This window comes from Cervus elaphus, chromosome 5 (assembly GCF_910594005.1).
Source record: "Cervus elaphus chromosome 5, mCerEla1.1, whole genome shotgun sequence".
In the NCBI taxonomy this organism is placed as follows: Eukaryota; Metazoa; Chordata; class Mammalia; order Artiodactyla; family Cervidae; genus Cervus; species Cervus elaphus.
Window position 1 is genome coordinate 36,080,520 of NC_057819.1, and position 13,460 is coordinate 36,093,979.

The following is a 13,460-nucleotide window of genomic DNA, read 5'->3' on the forward strand; positions in this document are numbered from 1 at the left end:
GTCTCCATCTTCACTTGGCATTCTCTTCATGAGTCTGTGTGTCTTACCTTTTCCCCTTACAGGGACACTGTTAATTGGACAAAGGCCCATTGTAATACAGTGTAACTACATTTTGACTTGATTACATTTGCCAAGACATCGTATCCAAATAAGATCACACTCACAGGTACCTGAGCTAAGGAACTGAATGTCTTTGTGAAAGAAAGTGAAAGTGAAGTCACTCAGTTTTGTCTGACTCTTTGCGGCTCCTTCCTCCGTGGCATTTTCCAGGCAAGAATACTGTAGTGGGTTGCCATTTCCTTCCCCAAGAATGTCTTTGTAGGGGACACAATTCAACCAACAGAGTGATGTAAGCCATAGTACAATTAAGAATGTAGTCTTTACTGATGTACCAGGTAGTCTTTACCTTTAGGACAACCCAAGATCCACATGTTTGTTTATGTTTTTGGTTTTTTGACAGTGAGTGTTGAGAGAAAGTATATAACCCTGGATGATGTTTGGTTTTTGGCTTGGGCAGTTAACCAAGCTAGTGCACAATAAAGAATACGGGAGGAGGAACTGCTTTACAGGAGAAGAGTATGAGTTTCTGATCATGTTGGGTTTGAAGTACCAGGAAATCAACCTTTATTTTCTAGCATTTTCCAAAGAATGAGCTGCATTATCTTTGTGAAGTAACTCAGATAAACTCACCTAAGTGTCTGTGTAGGTAGAATGTCTTTCAGAAGTCATAAATAGTTGACTTTCTGATGGTATTCTAATACACTAACAACAGATACATATGCAGGCATCCAGCATTCTTGGAAAATACATTTGGATGGTCCCTGTGACAAATACATCTAGATAGATGATCCCATCCAACCATCTCATCCTCTGTCGTCCCCTTCTCCTCTTGCCCTCAATCTTTCCCAGCATCAGGGTCTTTTCCAATGAGTTGGTTCTTTACATAAGGTGACCAGAGTACTGGAGCTTCAACTTCAGCATCAGTTCATGCAGCGAATATTCAGGATTGATTTCCTTCAGGATTGACATTTGTACATATATACTCACTATAATTTCTGTTTCCATTCATCCACTGACAGACACTTAGGTTGTCTCCATATCTTGGCTATTGTAAATAATATTGCAGTGAACATGGGGATGCATGTATCTCTTTGAATTAGTTGTTTCATTTCCTTCGAATAACTACCCAGAAGTGGAATTGCTGAATCATATGGCAGTTCTGTTTTAATTTTTGAGGAACCACCATTATCTTCGATAGTAGCTTTACCAACTTACATTCTCCTTAATAGTGCACGAGGGGTTTTTTGTGTTTTTTTTTTTTTTTCACATCCACACCAACATTTGTTAATTGTTTTTGATGATAGCCATTCTAACAGGTGCGAGGTGATAGGTCACTGTGATTTTCTTTTGCATTTCTCTGATGCTTAGTGACATTGAACGTCTTTTCATGTGTCAGTTGATCATCTGCATGCCTTCTTTGGGAAAATATTCATATTCTCTGACCATTTTTTATATTGGATTGTTTGCCTTTTGGTACAGAGTTGTAGGAATTCTTTATATATTTTAGATTTTAGCCCTGTATCAGATTTATGACTGGCAAATATTTTTTTCCTTCTGCTGGTTGCCTTTCCATTTGTTGATAGTTGCCTTTCCATTTGTTGATAATTTCCTTTCCTTTGAAGAAGCATTTTAGTTTGATTTAGTCCCATTTGTATATTTTACTATTGTTGCTTTGCCTTTGGTGTTAGATTCAAAAATAATCACCAAGCTTATGTCAGGGAGTCTACTGCTGATATTTTCTTCTAGGAGTTTTATGGTTTTAGGTCTTACATTCAAGTCTGTAATTCATTTTTAGTTGATTTTTGTGTGTGGTATAAAATAGTGATTGTGTTTCATTCTTTTAAGATGTGGTACCCAGTTTTCCCAGCACTGTCTGTTGAAGAGGCTCTTCTTTCCTCATTATATATTTTTGGATCCTCTGTCATAAATTAACTGGCCATATATATGTGTGTTTATTTCTGGGCTCTCTATTCTGTTCCATTGATTTATGTGTCTGTTTTTATGCTGATACCATACTGTTTTGATTATCACAGCTTTGTGATAGAGTTTGAGGTAAGAGAGTATGATGCCTCCAGTTTTATTCTTTTTCAAGGTTACTTTGGCTATTTGGGATTTTTGTGGTTCTATACAAATTTTAGGATTATTTGCTAATACTTTGAAGGATGGCATTGGAATTTTGATAGGGATTGCATTGAGTCTATAGATTGCTTTGGGTGATGTGGACATTTGAGCAGTATTGATTCAACTAAGCCAAGATCCACATGTATCTTTGAACTCAAGAAAAGCTATCAAAAACTTTATATTGAGAATTATAGAATCTCAATGCCAGAAGTGAGCTTCATTGACCATCCTCTGCAGCTGCCTCACAGAAAATAGAAGGGAACTGATGCCTGGAGATAGGTGATTTTATACACTATCACACATCTTGGACAAAAAATGTATCAGAAGACTCTCTAGAGCTTTTATTATAGTCACAATTTGAAATGACCTTTTGAAATACCATTTGAATTCGATTTAGCCCTGTCCTTAAAAACACTTTTTAATGAATGCAGGTTCCAAAATTTGTGCTGAAACAAGGAACATTAACGCTGTAAGATGACCTGCACATACACACTAAAAATACTGTCATGGTAAAATTAAGATAAATAATTTCAAGTGTAAAAAGTGCTGCAAGGAAATGAATGAAGTGCTTTGGTAGCATGTAATGGCTTTGAGATAACTGTTGTTTTTCAGTCACTAAGTCATGTCTGACTCTTTGCAATGCTATAGATTGCAGCATGCCAAACTCCTCTGTACTCCACTGTCTCCTGGAGTTTGTTCAGATTCAGGTCCATTGAGTTGGTGATGCTACCTAACCATCTCATCCTCTGCCGCCCTCTTCTCTTTTTGCCTTCATTCTTTCCTAGCATCAGGGTCTTTTCCATTGAGTTGGCTGTTTGCATCAGCTGGCCAAAGTATTGGAGCTTCAGCTTCAGAATCAGTGAATATTCAGGATTGATTTCTTTTAGGATTGACTGGTTTGATCTCCTTGCTGTCCAAGGAACTCTGAAGCGTTTTCTCTAGCACCGCAATTTGAAACTATCAATTCTTCAGGGCTCAGCATTCTTTATGGTCCAACTCTTACATTCGTACATGACTACTGGAAAAGCTATAGCTTTGACTATATGGACCTTTGTCAGCAAAGGTCTCTGCTTTTTAATATGCTGTCTAGGTTTTTCATAGCTTTTTCCAGGGAGCAAACATCTTTTAATTTTATGTCTGCAGTCACCACATGCTATGATTTTGGAGCCTAAGGAAATCAAATCTGTCACTATTTCTACTTTTTCCCCATCTGTTTGCTATGAAGTGATGGGACTGGATGCCATGATCTTCATTTTTTGAATGTTGAGTTTAAAGCCAGCGTTTTCACTCTCCTCTTTCACCCTCATCAAGAGGCTCTTTAGTTCCCTATCACTTTCTCCCATTAGGATGGTATCATCTGCATATCTGAAGTTTTTGCTAATTCTTCCAACAGTCTTCATTCCAGCTTGTGATTTATCCAGGCTGGCATTTCTCATGATGTACTTTGCATATAAATTAAATAAGTGGGGTGACAGTATACAGCTTTGTCATAGTCGTTTTCCAGTTTTGAACCAGTCAATTGTTCCATGTCTGGCTCTAACAGTTGCTTCTTGACCTGCATACAGGTTTCTCAGGAGGCAGGTAAGGTGATCTGCTATTCCCATCTCTTTAAATAAGAATTTTTGATAGTTTGTTGTGATGTGCACAGTCAAGGGTTTTAGTATAGTCAGTGAAACAGACATAGTTGTTTTTCTGGAATTCTGTTGCTTTCTCCATGATCCAGCAAATGTTGATAATTTGATCTCTGGTCTTTAGGTAAGAACATGGTAAAACTTGCCTTTTTAAAAGATCTCTGTGGTGTTCTTGTAGAGTATGGAGCAGAACAATGTAAAAGTAAATGCTGGGAGATCATGGCAAGAGGTTGTATTATTTGAACCAGGATGATAGCAGGAAGCTGAAAGAAACTCAGTGCATTTGTGAGAGGCTGGGAGGTAGATTCAATAAAAGTTGGTGACCGATGGCTAGGGCATTACCAAACTTACTTGATTCTTTTTTCCTAATAACAATCTGTGAACCTAGTGTTCCATGGAACGTCCTGCTTTAGGACATATCCTTTAGCTTTCTGAATAAGTGTTAGAAATTTTCTCTTTGAAATGTTGATGCTTTTTAGTTATGAGTATATAATTATTCTCTGTAAGAGAGATCTTTCCTTTTAATATTTACATAATTCTCAAAATCTTTTTGGAAGATGGTTTTCTTTGCTAGTTCCTCATTATGGTCTTAATGGGTCTTTTTTCTTCCATGTTATTTTCTTTTTTTTGATACTTTAATCTCATGATTCCTGCCTTGTCACAAAAGATTGGTCTTTCACATTCCCTGTAAGTCAGAATACTTCTTTTTATTTATTGAGGTGCCTACCAAAGAGAGATCTGCATTTTTTTTAAGACTTTGCTGTCTTGCTTTGCAGTTGGGCTTTTACAGATAATGTCACTAAAGTAGCTGAACTCAGACTACTTTTATGGATACAAGGCTGTGTTAAGAGCTTTGGATCCTAAAGTCTTATTTTCCAGATAGTGTGTTTTTACCACTTGTCTCAGGGGGAAAAGGCAACTAGCAATTATAAATGCTGATTTTTCTTGTGCTTATTGTTTTCAGCAGCGACCGCCTGTGGATGAAGTGCTCAGGGAAGGTCACATCAATTTGTCAGGTCTCCAACTGAGAGCACATGCTATGTTCTCAGCGGAAGGTCTTCCTTTGGGAAGTGATTCCTTAGAATACGCATGGCTAATTGATGTGCAGGCTGGAAGCCTTACAGCTAAGGTCACAGCACCACAGGTATGTTCTCAGGTCTCAGAATGCTATCTCCTGACTTACTTCCTTTTTCCTTTACTGACCCACCTCCCCAAGAAAAAGTTGTATGCCCATTTGAATATTCATTTTACGTCCACTTGCCACTAAGAATTTTCTTAGTCATGGATGAGTCAGAGACAAGTTTCAGTTTTCTGGGCCACATAAAATTGATGGGTGTAGTTTTTTATAGTCCTGTGTAATATTTTCAAGAATTCAAGACTTTTTTTGAGAAGCACTCAGGATGAGAAATTTCTGGAAATCAAGTTATATATTATTAAAATTATATTACTTGACTCTCCACTGTTGGGACAATCTTGTTTTTCCAGTACATTGGATAATTTTCTGAGAACTTTACTTTTTTGTGTATTTCTTAGGTAGGATTTGAAGGGGGCATTTATAATATTAAGGTAGCATGTTTCTTTACTTGTCAGGTCCTAAAGCAAGGTAGCATCATTTGAATCTGCACTTAGTGATATGGATACTAATTTAGAAAAATAACAATGAATTTATTGGCAGAAAATCTCATGTAGAAGACTAGTTGTAATCCCTTTGGATAAATTCTCCTTCCCTCTCACTGTCCCACTTAGTGTTTAGGAATCTCAGAGGGCTTAAGGGTTACTGTCAGCCTCCCTGACAAAGGTTCTGCATCCACAGGTTCACCCAGTCATGGATTCAGCCCACTGCAGATGTGAAGCCTAAGGATACAGAGGGCTGACTGTAACCCTTAGTTATAGAAATGGGCCATTAAAATTTAGTGAAATGTCTGTACTACTATAAAACTTCACTTGTTGAGACAAATACAGTTAAACCTCATTTTCTTGTGTTTCACAGATTTTGCTTTCTGGTTGTGTGTGTTTTTTTTGGATTTTTTTTTTTAATTGAAGGTTTGTGGTAATGCTGCATCAAGCAAGTCTGTTAGCACCATTTTTCTAACAGCATTTGTTCAATTTATGTACCTGTGTCACATATTGCTAATTCTTGCACTATTTCAGACTTTTTCATTATTATTGTATTTGTTATGGTGATCTATGATTAGTGATCTTTTATGTTAGTTACTATTTCAAAAGGATCATGACTCATCAAAGGCTCGGTTTAGTATTTTTTAACAGTAAAGTGCCTTTTAATTAAGATATATATGTCATTTTTTTTAAGATATATTGCTGTTGTACACAGGATAGACTACTAGTTACTTGTAAACATAACTTATGTGCACTGGGAAACCAAAAAAATTGTGACTTACTTTATTGTGATATTCACAATGTTGCAAATTTACTGTGGTGGTCTGGAACCAAATCCACAGTATCTGTGAGGTATGCCTGTGTTTATAATATGCATTTCATAATTAGTGTTTCAAAAGATTGAAATGTGGTAGACATGTACATACTCAGTTTTTAGTAGAATTACAAAATGAGTGTGAAACATGTAATTTAGAGGTAATAGTGGCAACCTGCAGATAAATAAAGACTTGTTTGTTGTTGTTGTTCAATTGCTAAGTATTGTCTGACTCTTTGTGACCCCATGGACTGTAGTCTACCAGGCTCCTCTGTCCATGGAATTTCCCAGGCAAGAATACTGGAGTGGGTTGCCATTCCCTTCTCCAGGGGATCTTCCCGACCCAGGGATCAAGCCCAGGTTTCTGCCATGGCAGGTGGTCTCTTTACCACTGAGCCACCAGACTAGATAACTTGTATTGATTATATCTGAAGGAAATATTTGAAGGGAAACAAAAATTAAGATTCTAGAAATAGTAGGAAAATAAGTAGAATTGAAAAAAGATATTTAATATAAAAATGATGGAAATAAACATATAGTAATGGTTGAAAACAAATATTTAGTGCTTACATACCTCATAACTTTTGTATCTGCCATTTTCTGTCTCTAAATCTGTAAGTAAAAACTGAAGCATGTAATAAAAACAGCTTATTCCCTAACAAGCATGCAGTGAAGCCATGCTGACTCTTGAAGACTGGACACAGTTCTTTTAATCTAAAGATTGCTAGAATCTCAGCTTTTATTAGAAGTTGAAACATTTCTCTTTCTTCCACACTGAAATCCTGGCATCACTGTTTCTCTTAAGGTTCATGAATCCATTGGTGCTTTTAGTGTTTATTCTAGTCTTTGTGTATTTTAAAAGTAAACTCATATTTTCTGAGAGTTTAAATTATGTACTTTTGGGGGGCAGGGATAATACAGTGTATACCCCTGGCTCAGTGTTTATTGTAAACTGATAAATTATGACCCTAAGATTTTTTAAAAACTCAGGATTTGATGAAAATTGATATATACTTAAACTTCTATTCATGAAAGTTCTTTTAATCTTCAAATACCTGATTTTCTAAAATTTTAGCTTAGTAGATATAAATTTCACTTTGAACCTTGGTTTATTGTCAGATAAAGAATTCTAGGTGCTTTTCTGTGCACAGAATTCGGAGTAGTCATATAAGAAGAAAGATAAAACCTTTAAGAAAAATAACTGGCTTTAGAGGTTGCTGAAGTTTCATTTTTCAGTTGAAATGATTTTTCATTTTGGCAATGCATTTTGTCATTTACAAATGAACAGTAATGTAAGCTTATAAATGATGTCAAGGTAGAAAAATGATATTGGCTAACAAGTAGATTATATAGCAGGTATAAAGCACTGTTTGGATTCTTTCAAGTTGTATTAATATTCTTGATAAACTTTTGAACTGTGAACACTTGTTTAGGACACTAACAGTGTTGTCAACCTGTCATGGCTTATTCGTAGCTGGCTTGTCTCTTGGAGTGGGGACAGACATTTATTTTTCATGTGGTATGTCGAGAGTATGAACTGGAAAGACCAAAATCAGTAGTAGTATGTCAGCATGGAATTGATCGACGCTTCTGTGAATCCAAGGTATGTTAAAAATATGTTAGCAGTATTACAAACATTTATGTTTTTTTTTTCAAAATGAAAGTTCAGTTTTTTCAATTAATAAAATTATTTTGCTAATTTATAGTCATTTTTATTTAGTTGTAAATATCTAAAATGAGGTAATTCTTAAAGCATACACTCACAAGTAAATGGAGATATTATAAAATTGTATCTCTTAAATTTTTATTGTTAACATTAACATCTTTCTGCATTATTACACTAACTCTTCGGGATATAGCTGTGTACTTATGTAGAAGATTTAGAAAGTGGAGAAGGAAGGTTGAATTCCTTGCATGACATTGTTGGCAGACCCTTCTGGAACACACATGTTCTCCTATAATGTAATTAATGATGTTGGGCATTTGCCTAGTTTCCTGACCCTAAATCTTATGCTCTTTCTGCAACATTGCACTACTGCGGCTAAGGGTTATTACACTACTTTGAAGAGGGTTGTAGGAAGTTGATAATAATTCCTGAAATCATGTATAGTGAGATACAGGGTGTTATTTTGTAGTAAAGAATGTTCCTTATGAATTTGGGGTGTGGAACATTTTTTAAAGTATGTTCATTTGAGAAATGAGCAACTTGAAACAGTGCAGTTTCAGAAAAGAAAAATAGCTGACCCCAATTCTGCATCATAGAGATAACCATTTCTAACAATTTGGCTTTTCTTTCCAGTTTCTTTTCTCTGTGTCTTTCCTTTCTTTTTTCTTTTGTATACAAACCATATGTTTGCTATTGTATTACTGTGAATTGGAAATAATTCATTCAGCTTTTAATTTTATATCCAAAAAAATCAGTAACCTGTGCTTATTTATCATCAATAAAACAGCTATAATTGGTGATAAAAATTACTTTTTTCTTGTTATAAACACACCACCAGGCTCTGGGGTATTGGTTCCTTAGTCATTAGTTTCTTATGGGTGATTTGTTTATGTTGTAGGCATCTCCTCCCTTTATTATTTTTTTAATACTGAAAGCTTTAAGTTGTATTGTAATTTTAAAAAAAAATTAGCTTCATTGAGCCGTAAATTCCATACAGTTTCACCCGTTTTAAGTTGGAGTTTTGAGAAATGTTACATGTACTGATGTAGCCATTACCGCCAAGAAAGATCTAGAACATTTCTGTCACCTTAGCAAATTCCTTAGTAACCCTTTGCAGTCAGCCACTACTTGCAGCCCCTGATATTCTGTCATTTTAGATCAGAGTTTTTAAAAGGCCTATCTTGTGTGGAGGAAATACATTAGTATAGAACACTGACTGTCATATGAGACGCCTTCCTTGCAGTCCTGGCTCTGCTACTGATGAGCAGAGTACATGCTGTTGGGTTGGTACTTTACTCAGAGCTGCTGTTTCACAAAGAAGTTCATTGAAGGTGATGTGTATGTTATCTTCCAACCTAATCATGACTAAATCTATGTTTTAGGAATAAATAATAAAATAACAAAAATAAGTGTGTGTGGACTTTTCAAGATATCAGCGTAACATTTACAGTTCATATATTTGTGGATGTGTAAAAATGTGCATGTGTATGGAGTATGAAATACTCTTAAAATCTTAAAACTTTGAATTCCTATACAGTTCATATAAACCTGTGATATTGTTTACCTGTGATATTGTTTATCAGTTTACTTTGCTATTCTTTTTGAGTTTTAATAAGAAATTAGGTTTCTATTCTGTCAATTTAATGTTGTCACTTTTGAATGAAAGTGACATATGGTTATTTATGAGTTAGTTTTCTTAATTGGCAAGAATTTAAATGCTCATTGTTTCATTTCTCATTATAAATATATCTATATATAATTTATCATTATTAAAAGGTGAAATTGCTAATTTAAAATACACATGTAACCAGAATTTTGTTTCGTTAAATAAGCACACTTACATATCAAAATAATTAATTGATGGTGAAGAATTAAGAGTTGAATCCATTTCATTTTAGTTGAGTTGTATTCCGGGGCCTTGTCCAACCTCAGATGACTTGAAGTATACCATGACTCGTTTAGCAGTAGATGGAGCCGACATTTATATTGTGGAGCATGGCTGTGCTACAAATATAAAGGTACACATTTGTCTGTTTCTTGGTCAGTGTAATCCTTTTTCCTCTTAGCCAAACCAAACCTCTATTTCTTGAAGTAAATCACATATTTTTAGTTTGCCATCGCAGAATACTACAACATTCTAGGAGGGAGCTTTCTATTTTTTAATTCACCTGTGTTCTTTTCCAGTCTTATTTTCTTTTAAGACATACTTTCAATACATTTTTCTTTTACTGAATTTTTATAACCTTGCTTTATGGCTGGAATATAAACTAGTAGGTTGCTTTTATGACAGGAACATAAACTCGTAATGTTTTTAGACGATTTAATTTTGAATGCCTTTAGGCTTTATTTATTTAACGTCTTGCCTGGCTCCTGGAAACATTTGTTTGCCACCGCTGCTTTAAGGGTTACTGTTGAAAATCAGGCATTGAGAGTCTGTGATTCATCTGTTGCTGCCCTTCTTATTTTTCTTTTCTCCTTCTCTCATTTCATTTGGAATTATAGTCTTCTCCTTTCACCTTCTTTTTAAATTTTAATGTTTATTTTTATTCTGTTGCTTTATCTTTTCTGTTTCCACTTTCTCATTTTTCCTTTCTTTCTTCCATTTGTCAGGCTATTTGAAATAATTACTTATTTCAAATAGCCTGACTATTTGAAATAATTACTTATTCTATAGTTTACTGTAATAAGTTGCTTAAAAATACAGAAACTACAGTTTTGTTTCTTTTTCTTCATTCAACTTTAGATGGGTGCAATTCGGGTTGCAAACTGTAATCTCCACAATCAGTCAGTTGGGGAAGGAATAAGTGCTGCAATTCAGGATTTTCAAGTGAGACAATACATTGAACAGTTAAATAATTCCCGAGTTGGACTTCAGCCTGCAGTACTTCGGAGGGCCTATTGGCTTGAAGCTGGGTCAGCCAACTTAGGACTTATCACTGTTGATATTGCATTAGCTGCTGATCATCATTCTAAACATGAGGCCCAAAGACATTTCTTAGAAACTCATGATGCCAGAACTAAGAGGTAAGTGAAATTTAGGAATGGTAATAAAGTTCAATGAGATGTACTAGATAATTACAGAGGAAATCCTACTGCTAGGAATAAAATAAGAACATCTTAAAGACTGAATGTGATTTTGCTGGGTACACTTCAGTGAGTAAATAAGAATTTGATATTTAAATAATCACATAGTATATATCATCTCTGATGGTGCGGTTGCTGGGAAAAAAATATTTTCTGATATGTTTCTAAGCCCATGCTATGTGTGTCAACAGTGAAACAAATATAAATTACTGCCCCCCATAACATTTCGTAATGCATTTACACCCCTTCTTTCTCACCAAAGCCCTCCACTTCCAATTTGTCATTCCTAGAAAACACCATTACTAATCACCATTTATTCTACAAAACTTCTGTTGTAGGTCTTCACAGTTGCAGGGAAGACAAAAAGTACCTAAACCTTAAGAAATAATTTTTAAATAGTTTCCAAAGCTTCTTACTGAATTACATCTGTTTAAAATGATAGTATGACTTTTTCCATCCTCATCTCTTCCCTTCTTAAGTTTATAAAGTTTACAAAGCTTGTTTTAAAAATAGAGAAAACTATTAAGAAATAAAGGAAAATAATTATCATAATCCTACCACATTGAATTTGTTACATTTCTTCCCAGTATTTTTAATGTATTTCTGTTAAGCTTGAAATCATCCTGTATTTGCACTTTAAAATTCTGCATTTCTGTAATTGTTACCTTTTTTTTTTAAAAAAAAAAAAAGCAAAACTCTTTTTTTTTTTTTATTGTTTTTACCAGCAGCAAAGTAAGATTTTGGGGGAATAGCAAAGAATTGCAATTCAAGACAAGCAGACTTTGGCGAAACATAGGCAAGTTTGGAGAATAAAGGAGAGGGTCTTGCTTCTATAGAGGAAAGGAGATTGGGGAGGCTGTCTGGTTCTTCATTGGCTGCAGCCCTTTGGCAGCTTGTTTTTCCTGAGTCAGAAGGCTGGGGTCTGTGAGCTGTACTTAGCCGTTTCCCATATATTAAATATATAGATTGTTTCTAAATTTTTCATTGTAAATGGCTTTTCCCACAATATACCACAAAGGGTATATCCTTTAAATAGTTTCCTCAGAAGGGGGTGTGACTGTTAAAGACTGAGCTTTTGATATGCTTTCCCAAGTTACTTCCTGGACGCTTTTCAATTTATATTCCCCGTGGCTGTTTAAGAGAGTCTCTGTCTTACTGCACCTTTGCCACCCTCTGAGTGTTTTACAGTAACTGAAAGGTGGTATCTCTGTCTTATTTTGCATTTCTTTATTTTGGGATTATTTAATACTTTTTTTTCAGATATTTATTAGATATTTTCCCTCATTTGTGAATTACCTGCTAGTATCCTATATACATTTATTTATTGGGATCTTGGTGTATTTCTTACCAATTTTTAAGAACTCTATAAAGATTATTGCCCTTTTTTGATCCCTGTTACTGATATTTTGCAGTTTCATTTATTTTTTCTTATGTTAAATAGATTTTAAGTTTATGTATTCAAATGTATTCACCTTTCTGTTTTATAATTTTTTTGTACTAATTTGAGAGCACTTCTTTGCTAGTAATCACATGACCCCTGTATTTTATTTTTTACTATTCTTTTTTTTTTTTACTAACATAAAACTCTAAACCATCTGGATTTTTTTTTTTTATGGTGTGTGTGCATTAATAAAGCCAAGGATGTAAATAGTTTTTTTTTTTTGCAAATATCTGTTCAAATATAGAAAAAAAAAAACTAATACTTAACACCTACTCATTTCACAAAATGTTTAGATATTTTCACCTATTAATCTTCCCCAAAGAACTGTTTTTCTAGTAAAAGAAATCCTATTGAGGTTTTTATTGAGATTACATTAATCTTTTAGGTTTATTTAAGATACTGGTATATTATAAATCTTAGTAAGAAAACTCATGTGTGGAGAATATTGTTTAAAAAAAATTTTGGTTTCTTTGTGCACTGTTGCCCTGGAAGCCAGTTGGTATGAAGACAGTGCCTGTTTTGATAGGTCAGATGGTAGAGGAGGGTGATAGTGAAGCTGAAGAGGTGGCTCCATGTGACTTAGGGTGCCTCACTGAGGTTAGTTTCAGTGCTGTGATTTGTTAAAAATTGTGAAGTTTGAGATTTTATCCTACTTATTAGCTAAGAAGTTATCCTGCCACAGTATACTGATTGCTGGCAGAAGACGTGCGAAACCTGGTGAGAGACACAGGACTTTATTACAGCAAAAGTACTAGCCAGAGTCAAATGTGTTTGCATTGGTTACCCTTGTCCCACAAATAGGATTGCCAGAGAAAATACAGGATGTGCAGTTAGAATTGTTTCAGATAAACAACAGATTGCTTTTTAGTATAAGTATACACCACCTGTGACATGGGCACAAACATTTTTATTTGCTAAACCTGACACCCCTATCCCTGAGTCCCATGGGGATGTCAGAAAAGACCCATGATGGATGTCTGCACATAGTAGGGTGCATTACAGAAGAGGAACACTCAGCTTAGGTAA

At 34.8% G+C, this 13,460-nt stretch overlaps 1 protein-coding gene across 9 annotated transcripts in view; it reads left to right on the top strand.

Annotated features, from left to right (window-relative positions):
- The window catches only part of KIAA1109 (KIAA1109 ortholog), a 196,559-nt gene that overhangs the window by 67,966 nt on the left and 115,133 nt on the right, over positions 1-13,460 (top strand). For 8 of the 9 annotated variants that reach the window (XM_043902345.1, XM_043902336.1, XM_043902343.1 and 5 more), the window contains 4 exons: positions 4,777-4,956; positions 7,718-7,846; positions 9,808-9,927; positions 10,653-10,933. In XM_043902345.1, coding sequence (XP_043758280.1) covers positions 4,777-4,956; positions 7,718-7,846; positions 9,808-9,927; positions 10,653-10,933 — 710 coding nt within the window. The remainder of the gene's footprint in view (positions 1-4,776; positions 4,957-7,717; positions 7,847-9,807; positions 9,928-10,652; positions 10,934-13,460) is intronic. The other variant, XM_043902339.1, reaches the window with a different exon arrangement.